Source organism: Episyrphus balteatus, chromosome 1, assembly GCF_945859705.1.
Source record: "Episyrphus balteatus chromosome 1, idEpiBalt1.1, whole genome shotgun sequence".
In the NCBI taxonomy this organism is placed as follows: Eukaryota; Metazoa; Arthropoda; class Insecta; order Diptera; family Syrphidae; genus Episyrphus; species Episyrphus balteatus.
Window position 1 is genome coordinate 103582466 of NC_079134.1, and position 13617 is coordinate 103596082.

Sequence of the window (13617 nt, forward strand, 5' to 3'; positions counted from 1 at the left end):
TTTTCGACTCCAACCCAGAGCGACGGCGCAGTAGAGGAAGACCTCGTCTGATTTGGCGCAACCAAGTGGAAGGGGACCTCAATCAACTTGGTGTGCGCAACTGGAAGCAGCGAGCTAAGGATAGAGCTGGCTGGCGAAGCTTGTTGGTTGAGGCCCAAATCCACAACGGATTGTAGCCGCCTTACGGCGCTGGTCACCCTAAGTAAGTAAGTAAGTAACCCCAAAAATATACTTTCTGAAGGTTTTCGGTGTGCTGAACTCGAATCCGAAGTCAAAAAAAATTAATCAGCTCCCGTTTTTGAAATATTACCGTTAGAAAATGCAGTACTTCGGGCCTTATTCTTTTATATAAGGAAAATTGTTTGAGCATATTTAGTAAAGGTTTTTATAAGAACTATTTTCCACCTTTTTAAATCTGTTTAAATCTTTTCGATATCTTTTTTACTGTCCGAGATATCCTTAGTTGTTTGGCATACTTTATTAATTTTATAACGTCATTATCTCATTTATGATATAAAAAGCCAAACTCACTTACTTCATTTTAAGATATCTCGGGCAATACAAACGATATTGAAAAGATTTAAACAGGTATCGAAAGATGGAAAATAGTTTTTATAGAAACCGTTACTAAATATGCTCTAACAATTTTACAAAAGAATAAAATCCGAAGAACTCAAAAAACGGTTTTTTGCATTTTCTAACGGTAATATCTCAAAAACGGGAGATAATTACTTCTTTCTGACTTCGGATTCGAGTTCAGCACACCGAAAACCTTCAGAAAAGTATATTTTTGTTTCGGCAACAAAACCCTTGTAAACCAGTGTCAAAATCTTATTCTCAATTCACTGTACGCTGTAGGTACCAACAAAAAATGCTTTCCTATCTTTCTATTCCTTCTAACTAGTGCCGAGCAGTATGCACAGGCATATGGTTATTAAAATTACTATTATTATTATACAAATGGAAGGAATTGTTTTACATGAAAATTTCATGTAAGATCCGGGAGAGGAAGGAAGTCAAATAAAAATCTAAAAAAAATAGGGATAGTTTTTCAACATTTCCAACTGAATTGTGGCTATCCAACTGCATGTCCCGGATAAGAACTACCCTAGCTATAAATACATATATATTTTCATAATATGCTTAAACAGATATACATACTAGATACATGACGTAGTGAAGAGTGAAGTTACGTAAACATATTTTGTATTTGAAGTCATGACAACCCGCCCCAAACATTATTGTTTGTCTTTTTTTTTTAATTTTTTGTTAAGACTATAGTACATACTATCATAAGAAAATGTACGAAATACGAATAAATTATTTTTTAAACTAGCTAACCTTTTCATTTTTTTTATAAAAAAACAAAAAGGGTTAGTTAGTTGTATTTTTTTATCAAATCAAAAAATTCCTGCAATTATTGTGTGTTATCCTGTCACCCCGTGCTTTTTTGAGTTTCTTTTCGTAAAATGCTATTAAATGATTAAACATTCAAATGAAAAAAAAAGAAATATGGGAATTTTCAATAAACTAGCAGAAATTCTCAAGCTGAAGAAAGAGCAAATGACTATTTTGGTGGTAGGACTAAATAACAGCGGAAAGTCAACTATAATTAATAATTTTAGGACACCAGTCGAACGTACATCTGTAACAGTTCCAACTGTTGGATTTGCGGTAGAACAATTTCAAAGTGAGTGCCAAAATAAAAAAAAAATTATATAGTGGCTCACACCCCAGCTTATTTGCTACAGTGTTTATTTCCAAAATAAAAACAGTAGGTATAGCGCAAAACTTTAAAAGATTACGTAAATTGATAAAGCCATTTTAGTAAGTTACTAAGCCAAAAAGCGGTATAAGAGTAGTAACAGTATAAGAGCAAAATTTTTGAATTAAGCCAACGAAATCACTAGTTATAACGATTTTCCGAAAGGTGGCCGGAAACTGGAGACGGCCGCAAATAGGCTACCCTAGCTTACTAAATGGCTTTTTAAACCAATGAAAATTGGTACAAATGTTTCATTTATAAAAGAAACCAAGAATCGAAGTAGTCTATAAAAATATCTTAGGTTAAAGTTTTTTTTTTGTTATACTGTGTTACTTTTGAAAATTGTCTAAAAATAAAAAACAAGTCTTTTCAACATTATTCAAACACATCAGAAGCCTCCCTACCTCTTTCACCAGATTCGAATCTCAACTTCCCATAGAAACAACTTATTTACTTGGTGACCAGCGCCGTGAGGAGGCGACAATCCGCTGTGGACCAAAAATCGCACAAAGAACTTTTCTCTCGAAACAATCCAGGATGTTTTCATCCGCCTTCGGATGAATGTCCATGCTTCTGCACCATATAGCAGGACGGGGATGATAAGGGTCTTGTATAGAGATACCTTAGTTACAGCGCAGATGTTGTTGTAAATGTTTATTGTTTATAGCGGAGCCTAGGTAGACGAAATCCTTTACTACATCGAAGTTATGGCTGTCGATGGTGACGTGTCCTTTTTTGACGACAGCATATACTTGGTTTTGCCCTCATTGACCCTTAATCCCATTTTTGCCGCGAACGAACTAGTTCAATGAACTAGTTCATCTTGGTGAACTAGTGAACTTAGTTCACTTACTTAGTTCAATTTAGTTCGCGAATAGCGAAAAATATTTTTTTCAACAAACTAAACAGCGACCTAGAGCAGTCGTAATATGACATTACAAAATTTGGTCCTTGTCTTATACGCCGACAGCGTCCTTTTAACCCGACAGACGTTTAAAGAATAGGGGTTCAGAAACCAAAGTGCATATGAAATTGCATCCAATTCCTTGTGGAGCGAAATCAGTTCTTCTGCTCTACCTCAAGATTTAGATGTAAAACAATAAGCACAAAGTCGCTTGTGCTTGTGCCAGTATCAGAGTTTCTTCTTCAAGCACCACTTATTCTTATTTCTGAGCAAGAACAAAAACCAAGTAGCATCTTGGTCCTTGCATTACTATGATTTTGATTTAATGAAAACAAAACGAAATTCTTCTAGACTTTCATCATGAACCGGAAAGCTCGACAAGTATATGAACGAAATTAAAAATACAAAATAAAATATGTATCTGTTATAATTAGGTTGTATTTGTTTTATTATGTAAATTGCGTCAATTTTACATAAATTTACATAATAATAAACAAACTAATTTTGTTTTTTAATTCTAACAAAACCGGAGTGATTAAAATAAATTGAACTAAAATGAACTAGTTCAGTATCGTGATTTGAACTAAAGTGATCGATCACCCAAATGAACTAAAGTGCCCAACTCTTATCTATAGATACTGTCATACGCGGCTTTAAAATCGATGAACAGGGTGTAGGTATCGATTTGTTGTTCCTGGGTTTTTTTTTCCAAGATCTGCCGTAATGTGAATATTTGATCGATGGTGGACTTTCCTGGTCTAAAGCCCTATCAGATTGTTGACGAACGGTTGAGACGTTCACATAGTACGGCAAAAAGGATCTTATATGCGATGTTAAGAAGGCTGATTCCTCTGTAGTTGGCGGGATAGGATGCTGAGAATCTGAGGGAATGCTTTCCTCCGACCATATTCGGCAGATGAGTTGGTGCATAATCTCCCATAGAAACAAGCAGTTATTAATTCCTCGATTTTCATGTCTCACTTCAGAACGAAAATTTTTTACTAACGGTATTCGTTTATGGAACGCACTTCCGCGTGAAATTAGAAGAACAGACTTATTGGTTGTGTTTAGGAGATCTTTGTTTGCTCATTTTGCATGAACTTAATAATAATAAATTAATATATACATAATTTGCTCTGCGCTTTTATTTCGTTAATTGTTATAATCTGAAATCTATATAGTTTTAGTATTGTAATTTTATTTTCAAATTCATTGTATAAATTTAATTTTCCTTTCTTTGTATATGTACTTGTAAGTACAGAAAATATCGTGATCGTGAGCACAAAGCCAAAACCACGTATCTGCGAAATTGTAGTTTTGAGAAAAAATGCTTTAAAGTTTTGGAAACTCATGCAATCTTATGGAAACTCGAGCATCGGAAATTGATATTTAAGGCTTGTTGGCAACCGATTTAGGAATCGGATCGACTCAGTGAGCAGAAAGACCGATAACAAGTAAAATGACACATTAAAGTGAAAATGCCCAAAAATGCAGATTCGCGGTTTTTGCGTTGTGCCGACGATATTATACATGTTGTTATTTGCTCCATATTAGTATCATGTTCACTCGAAGTTCAACATAACTTGAGGATTTTTATCTTCAACTTTCCAATTTGCTTTTGTTCACTGAAAGTTGTAGTTTTCAACTTTCGGTTTCCAACTCGAGAGTTTGCCAACTTTCAGTTCTCTCAACTTCCGGAAATTGTAGAAGTTGAGTAAGGAAACTTGAGATTTTGGATGAAAATATCATGTTTTTTGTTTTATTTATTGATAAAAAACAAAAAAAAATGAGCGATAATTTTCCGAATAATATTAATTAGTAGCAAATTGGACTTAAGGATCGTGAATAAAATGGGTTTTATAAAGAAGATTTCACAGTGTTCACTAATAACAGAGTTTTTTCAGGTCAGTACTGAAAATTGAAATTATGTAAGGCTAAACAAATTAAGCACCTGAATTATGTGTAAAAACACTACCTTTAATTTAATATATAAAAAGTGAAAATGACTCCATCTGTTTGGGAGCAAGAGCCAATTTTCTTCGCAAAACAGTGAAAAAACTGAGATTTTTGATACTTTGAGCGAGTGTCGGTACCATTTAGACTTATCCAATCGAGCTAAAATTTAGACTATCTAAAAATCTGCAAAGGCTGAACATTTTATGGGGTTCCCCTGACCAAATTTCGAATTCAGAATTGAATCATAAATAAATCACAAAAGTGAAGACCCCGACCGGAAAATAATTCACTTATGATGCAATCTGAATTCTTTTACCTGGGTACATGGACACCAATATGAATCGCTTTTGTGAATGATTTCTGATTCCAAAATTTAAATGTATATAAAGATCTATATATTCATTTAGGTAAATGATTATTTTCTCAATCATTTCGGAATCATAATATGATTGCATTATGATTCATTTTAATGATGGTATGTATTCAGTGTTCCTTCATTGCATTAACATTGTTATCGGTTGTCTGTATTTTTTTTAAAGATACTTTTTTAATTCAATTCTTATAACAATAAATCGTTATAATCAATGGTCGTTATAATCACGAAAGAACTCGCTATATTAAAACTGCATCCACTTTTGTCGCAATCACATCCCTAAACTTTGGTCAGCTATCATCAACATATTTTAAGAATTGATAGGTAATCGCCTTCACAATTCATTCACTTAGGTATTTGGAATTATTTTTGGTGATGAGAGTCTGTACCTTCAGAAAATGTTTGCTGGGAAGCTTCATAATATTTTCCAACTGCAGAAAATTTCAAATTATAGGTACCGCTTCAAAATTATTCCTATCAAAAAGCACTTACACACACACATACACACACAAACAATGAGAAACAAATTGATTTGTATAGGTAAATCATTTTTTCTAAAATGAAAAAACAAAATAATTCATGACAACTAATTATGGATTTAAGTTTTTACTTACTCAAATTTGACATTTTGTATGCATTTTTGACTCGAAGTTGGCAGATTTTGTATTAATTGTTGAAGTCAACTCTCAAGTTTGTCAATTCAAGAGTTTGCTTCAAGTAGAGCAATTGTGAACAAAATCGCCCTAAAAGCCGTTTGCTGAATCGAAACTTTAGCATTTTAGTTCAACATAAATCCTTATCTGACAGTTTACGCAGAGGAAAAGGCAGAGAATAAAAGTTTATGTTTAAAATAAATTATTTAAGTTTCGATTCAGCAAATGGTCATAAAAGATGTAAATCTTAAAACTAAGTTGCTTATTTAATAAGTCTGTTCAGCGAGGATTTTTGTAGATCAGAACAGGACAGGACAGCACAGTTTCGTGAGAAACGTCAGATCAAGTTAGAACAGTCATCTAAACGTCAGTTGTCAAAATAAAAAAAAAAAAACAAATTGTAAATTATATGAATTTTTTGCTTATCGGTTCTAGTTAGTTTTATCTATTTTTTGAGTTTTTACTGCGGAAAATATAATTAAAAATTGTTTTTAGTTAGAAAAACCACGAGCACCCGAGAAATATTCGCACAATTAAATCAAAACAAAAACAAAAAATTACAGCTTTGCTTTTGACACTTCTCACGCATCTGTTCTAACCTGATCTGACTGAAAAGCAAGAACAGAAAATCCTGTTCTAAACTGTTCTAGTTTTGTCAATGAACAGTTCAGCACAGAAAAAATCTCAATGAACAGCAAAAAGCTGTACTTTTCTGTCTAGAACAGTCCAGCACAGCGTCAGTGAACAGACTTAATAAATATCTAAATAATTCTTTAAGCTAAAAACATTTATTTACATAAATACATGCATTCTCCAACTCTATTTTCAGACCAAGGTATTGGCTTCACAGCAATTGATATGTCAGGTGCCAGTAGATATAGAAATTTATGGGAATACCACTTTAAAACCTGTCAAGGAATTGTATACGTCATTGATTCTAGTGATCGAATGAGACTAGGTAAGTTCAATCAAATTAAATTACATGATTGCATTTAGGATTCTTATTTTCTTAAATTTGTAAAAAGTGTGAAGAATTGGTTTACCTATAAATTGGGAGCGAAAGCGAGCAAACATTTTTTTAAGGCTGAGTGGGCCACGTAAAAATCGGGTTATCGTTTACAAATCGGTGCATAACTTTCACATTTTTTAAAATAATTGAATGAAATAATTTTTTTATTATTAAGATAATAAACAAGTCTAAATATCTTCATCCCCATAATTTCCAAATTTGTGCACTTGTACAGTAGGTGGCCACATGATTATGACCGATGAAAATTTTCGCAAAATTTTTTAGGCTAAAAACTAATTTTATTTTATTTTTTCTGTACAGTAATTATTTTTACGGCTTTCTACTATAACGCTAGAGTGTCACGTACTTCCTAAATAAGAAAAATTAAAGAATAAACAGGCTTGGTAATTTTCCAGGGTTGAATTTCACAAATAACGCTCTTTGGGGGTTCTTAGCGAAATACTGCAAAAAACCTCATACCAACTGGTGGCAAAGCTTAGAGGTGAGTGGCTGAATCATTACAAGCACGGAACAACAGCTCATTCAGGTTAAAATAGAGTTCCCGAAAGAATACAGGCAGTTTTGCAACAAAAGAAAAACACACGAAATATTGAAAAAATGGTGGTCTCCTCTATCGTCATCAATTTTGTTGACTTTGTTCCTTTAAACAAAAAATTGGTATTGGCATAATGTACGGTTGTATAAAACCGTACTTTTGTTGTTCCGTGCTTTTAATGATTCAGCCACTCACCTCTAAGCTTTGCCACCAGTTGGTATGAGGTTTTTTGCAGTATTTCGCTAAGAACCCCCAAAGAGCGTTATTTGTGAAATTCAACCCTGGAAAACTACCAAGCCTTTTTATTCTTTAATTTTTCTTACTTAGGAATTACGTGACACTCTAGCGTTATAGTAGAAAGCCGTAATAATAATTACTGTACAGAAAAAATAAAATAAAATTAGATTTTACCCTAAAAAATTTTGCGAAAATTTTCATCGGTCATAATCATGTGGCCACCTACTGTAATTAAGAGAGAACAAAACATGATAAAATTTTCGTTGTTTTAGAACAACCTGAATAGAAAGATATCGGTTTGTTTCTTAGTTAGACTAAAATGTTTATTTTCTTGATTTCTATTTTGGATTGAGATTGAATTAAACTACAGAGTTAAGCTACTTTGAAAAACTAAAAATTTGTTTTTCATAGAAAAAAATTAATCGAAACTGAATCTATTTTACCTTATCTATTTTACAATGTTTGAACAGGTCTAACTTCTGCAATTATTCATACAATTCATCGAAATAAAAAGAAATAAGTACCTCAACTCAAATAAATTTTTATTTTTATTTTCTTGATTTCTATTTTGGATTGAGATTGAATTAAACTACAGAGTTAAGCTACTTTGAAAAACTAAAAATTTGTTTTTCATAGAAAAAAATTAATCGAAACTGAATCTATTTTACCTTATTTTACAATGTTTGAACAGGTCTAACTTCTGCAATTATTAATAAAACCTCAACTAACACTACTACACATACTAACACATATATATTAAGTTCTAAGGTCTTAAACAAAAAAAAAATTTAAAAGTCATTTTTTTCAACTTTTTTTTTTTTAAAGTGGTTTAATTTTTTTGTTTTTCAAAGTATAATTTTGATTTTTATTTTATTCAAAAGCTTAGTTTATTGAACGTTAAGCGTGAGAGATGTATGGCGAAGAAAGGTCACTAATACACTCAAGCTCATTTACATGAAGTCTGAGTTCGTCATTCGGGGACACCCAGTCTTAACTGATGTATTCTTTCAAAAGCCGATGTAATATTTCATTAGTCTATGAAGATTTTCGTTAGTTAATGTTCAATTTCATACAATGGTCAGAAAAAGTATTTTGACAAAATGAACATTTTAATCTGTAACGGTTAAACTTTAAACATAAAATAAGGAAGTTGACGGTTATTTAACAAGTATATTATGGTGAATCTCATGATGGTCAATGTCAGTCATATAGTTGGTATTTCATATTTAGAGCAAGCAAGCTTTGTTTGTGTGAATGGTCGGAAATTTTTGGCTAAGTATGCGTGAAAAAACGGACGCTTTTGGCTAAGTATGCGTGAAAAATCATACATTTTTGGATAGGTGTGCGTAAAAACACCGTGGCTACACTATGTGTGTTTTTCACATTTATTCACGAATGCAAAAGAGATTACAACAACACGAAATAAACAAATGGGTTTTGGGGGGTAAAACGTACGAAAGTTTCCCATCTCCTTTGGGTATCTCTGGCCAAGGCGTTGCGTTGCGATTGTAGAGAAAAAGTATTCTTGTGTTTTCTTATTTTTGGGTCTGGAGAAGTTTATGACATGAGATTGTGTGTATGCATGTTTTCAAATGTGACCTTGTTGTTGTTGTAAGATGTAGGTATATGAATTGATAGGTAGATACAAAACATGATCATTGGTTTTGTGTAGGGTAGGTAAAGAAATTATAATTGCATAAGTTGACAAAAAATGCAATGCAATAGCTTAACTGCGGCAGTCCTCGAGTGCCAGAAGTCTTTTTAAGCTATTGTATAGATTTTAACGCAGGCCTGGGATGGGGTGCTAGCCAAGAAATATAGTAACGAAAAATGTAACGAAAAATTATTACGCCGCACACATGGATGGTTCACTAAACGTGTATGGTATGTGTGTACATGGTACGAATGTACAATTGTACGAAGCTTGCATGTATCGAGACGAACGAGAGCAAGCTGGCGCTGTTTGTGTGAATGGTTTTTTCTTTTCTTTTGCTTTCTCTTCCCATTCTTCTGTTTCTTGTTCAACTTGTTGTGATTTGTGATTTGTGAACGAGTAAGGCGTTGCGTTGCGATTGTAGAAAAAAAAGTATTCTTGTGTTTTCTTATTTTTTGGTCTGGAGAAGTTTATGACATGAGATTGTTTGTATGCATGTTTTCAAAAGTGACCTTGTTGTTGTAGGTGTATGAATTCATAGGTAGATACAAAACATGATCATTGGTTTTGTGTAGGGTAGGTAAAGAAATTATAATTGCATAAGTTGACAAAAAATGCAATGCAATAGCAAAAAATGCAATGCAATAGCTTAACCGCGGCAGTCCTCGAGTGCCACAAGTCTTTTTTTTTTCAACGTTTGTAAAGGTAATGCATTTTACGTGTTTCAAGCACGTATAAAACTGACAGACTTATTAAGGTAGTACTTACCGCATAAAACAAAAATTGAAAAAAACTGAATTCTCAAAGGAACATATTGGTATGCTTTTTTCATTCAAAAACAAAGTTTTATGGACCACATACCCACAAATTTTTATCTCAATGATTCCGGAAACGCAAACGAACTGTTAAAGCTCCGTAAAAATTTGGTCAAGTTTGTTCCAGAAGCGAAAAGCACAACAACATGTCTCTTGGATATTCAATTTTTTTTCAATTTTTGTTTTATGAGGCAAATACTGTATTATTTTTCCATAAATATGGTAAAATTGTCTTCTTCGAGCTCAATGCAAAAGTCAACAAAGTTTTTGATGAATGAATGGCATTTCCAAATTTAGACTTTTTGGAGTCAATCCGCAATTTTAAATGATTTCTTCAAAATGCGTCTATTTTTTTTAGTGCATTTTTTTCATTTTTTATCCCTTTGTGGCAAATTTTGAGTAGTATACAGTAAAACCTGTTTAATTGGACCACCCTTGGGACCGAAGAAAAGTGGTCCGACCTCCGAATAGGAGGTGGTCCTCTTATAGAGGTTCCTTTTTAATCGGTCCATTTAGAAAGATTTTTCTCATTCATACTTGTAAACCACGTAATAAATTACTCCCAATATAGGTACCAACAATTTCAAAGGGCTTTTTAACTTCAACTTTCTTTTTCAAATCAATTTCACTATAATACTTTGCTCATTCTTTTCCTTTTTCAAAACAAATATCGAGAAACAAAACATTCAACTTTAAAAACTCTATTGCACTGTCTAATTGTTTCCTTTGAGGAATCCCCGCATAAAACAGATGTAACCGATGAGCTTTTCAAAATTGGCGCTGCTAGCAAACCAAGAAACAAAATGCAATGCATACCTATGTACATGAACATTGAACACACATGTTTCATATTTTTAACTTTTGGTCCAATTAAACAGGTAAAACAATAAGAAAAGAATGTTCGAAAGGTGGTCCATGGTCCGATTAGCAGTTATCCCGATTATAGAGGGAAATTTGTATGAAAAATAGCAGGGAAAGCATTAAGTGCGGTTCCAATTAGCAGGTTTTACGTAGGTAATTATATTTTCGTGTTTTCATATTTGGTAGTTTTTAATTTCTCGCGATAAATTCTGTTCTCCACAGATTTTTTAACAGACACACTGAAATTATGACTTGCAACAGAAGATGCACTAATTTCAATGTTAAGTTCCGCCTATATGACTGACATTGACCATCATGAGATTCACCGTAATATACTTATTAAATAACCGTCAATTTCCTTATTTTATGTTTAACCGATACAAATTATTCTCATCAGTTAGAAAAATGTTGATTTTGTAAAAATACTTTTTCCGACCATTGTAAGTTGATGAGTTATTTCGTTATTTAATTAAAATTTTGATCAGGGAACGAATAAATTCGTATTTCATTAAGTGATGAATTCTTTCGTTAAAATGGATATTAAATCTAAAAAGGGAGAAAAAGTGTATGAAGAGTTTTCATTAAGTGATGAAGGTTCTCATATTACAAAAAATTACATATTTTCGTTGAGCCAACGAAAATGTAGTGCATGAAACAGTTTTTACGAAAGTTATTATTTTCAGTGTATCAATAGACTCTTCCAATTGGTGGTTTATATCAAAAACAACACATGTTTTTTATATTATTTAATAAATATATAATTGTATTACAGATTTTGTGCTAGTATTCCATACTTTGAAACAAAAATTCGAATTTATATTTTTCATTATAGTTGTTGTTAAGGATGAGCTCGAACTTTTGTTACAACATCCAGATTTGGAAAATCGTCGCGTTCCCATATTGTTTTATGGGAACAAAATGGACTGTGCGGATGCTCTTTCAAGTGTTAAAATTGCAGCTGGTAAGGAAAAAATAGATTACTATAACTATATATGTAATTATTAACCCCTTAAATTATTTAGCTCTAGGACTAGAAAATATTGAAGACAAACCATGGCACATAAGTTCAAGCAATGCATTAACTGGTGAAGGCCTGGAAGAAGGTGTGCAATGGCTAGTTGAACAAATACGAATGACTGTTTCCGAATCAAAAGATCACAAAAAGAGAAAAACATCAATAAAATAGATGATAAGTCAATAAGTCATATTAAGCTTAGCAATGTCAAAAATATGCTGCAGACATTTTGATTTACTTCCCATGCTCCTACCCATTTAAACTTTTAGCAATAAGAATTACATAATGTTTGTGGGATTAAGTCACTGTTTTAAATATTTCGATTTATTTTAATATTACATAATACATTCAAATTAAGATTATAACAAATAGGTAAGCGTAAAAATTAAGTTAACTGACTATCGCGAACTCAGTTGGACAGGTTGTGTAGATGAGCCGTGTAGAATAGGAAAAGAGAGCGAGCCCACTTGTTCAAGAAATCAGAAAAGCTCTAAAACCAAAAATAATAAAGAGTTGTTTACAGAAACTAAAGAAGCGAATAATGTGGTAGCTATTGTTTAATCAAATTCTCACGCTAAAGGCAGCAAAAAAATTACACCACCACCAATTATGATCACACCCATTGGGGTTCAAGACTTATATCAACAAAAGGCAAAAGACTTTTCCAAGCAAGCCGTAAATACAATTGCGAATTCTATTCCTCCAGGTCGCCAACTTACTGGCCTTCCGATACTAACAAAATACCAGACCTTATTGACTTTTTCGTAGCTAAAGGAATCAAACGAAATCACATCAGTGTCGAAGGTAATTATGACCTGTCATCAGATCATACTCCAGTGATTCTATCACTAAGTGAATCGGAAGTAATAGAAAAAAGTAATCCAAAGCTTGTAAATAAGAAAACAAACTGGAGTGATTTTAGAGAAAGGCTTTTAAGTTTTATAAATTTAAGATCTGCCATGGATAAAATCGAGCAAATTGACCATGAAGTGGAACAATTTATTGCTGATGTGAAACAGGCCGCTGAAGAAAGTACTCCAACATTTTCTAAGAAAAGACAAAATGAAATAAAATATCCTTTAGAGATAAGAGAGTTGATAATAGAGAAAAGAAGAGCTCGAAGAAAATGGGAAAATACTAGATTTCCAGATGATAAAACAACGTTTAACCGTATAAGCAACAATCTTAAAAACAAATTTATAAATTCAAAAATGATTCACTCAGTACATTCCTAAAGAATTTAATAGTCCAAGCGGCGACCGTCGAGTTACTTAGCTCATAAGGTTAGAGGTTAAAATTAGTGTCAAATGAAAGATAAATTGATACTGAAAATAAAAAAATAGGGTTGCCACTTCTAAAATGGGAACTTCCATGTGGCAACCCTATTTGAAAGGAAAAATTGTCACATAACTAATACATTCATATCTTTGTTGTTTGGCCAGATAAAAACAAATTTGAAAAGCCAAACGAAAGCCAAAATAGTACAAAAAAAATAATAAAATAATATAAAGGACGTGACCCTACAAATGTGGCAACCCCATCCAAATGAAAACAACACTGACAAAAATCTTCTTTGAACAAAACAGTATAACTTTTTATGCACTAGAAAGCTAAACTAAACACCATATTTTAGATAATACTCTCTTCTATCTAAAAAATGTCGGGTGCCACCTCGCAAGTGCAGACAAGTACTCGGCAACCCTACTCAAATGCTAAAAAACCCAAAAATCACTTGTTTTTTGGCTAAAGTGTATAATATTTGATAGAGTTAAAGGCTATAAAATACATCCTGTATAGCTTAGACTCTCTTCTATCTAAA

At 32.6% G+C, this 13617-nt stretch overlaps 1 protein-coding gene across 1 annotated transcript; it reads left to right on the forward strand.

Moving 5' to 3' along the window:
* The first annotated feature begins 1425 nt into the window (after positions 1-1425).
* Positions 1426-12099, forward strand: LOC129906325 (ADP-ribosylation factor-like protein 6). The gene is made up of 4 exons (XM_055982049.1): positions 1426-1690; positions 6481-6609; positions 11616-11744; positions 11806-12099. Exons 1-4 carry the CDS (start codon positions 1480-1482, stop codon positions 11967-11969), a joined length of 633 nt encoding a protein of 210 aa, XP_055838024.1. The 5' UTR covers positions 1426-1479; the 3' UTR covers positions 11970-12099.
* Positions 12100-13617: the final 1518 nt, after the last annotated feature.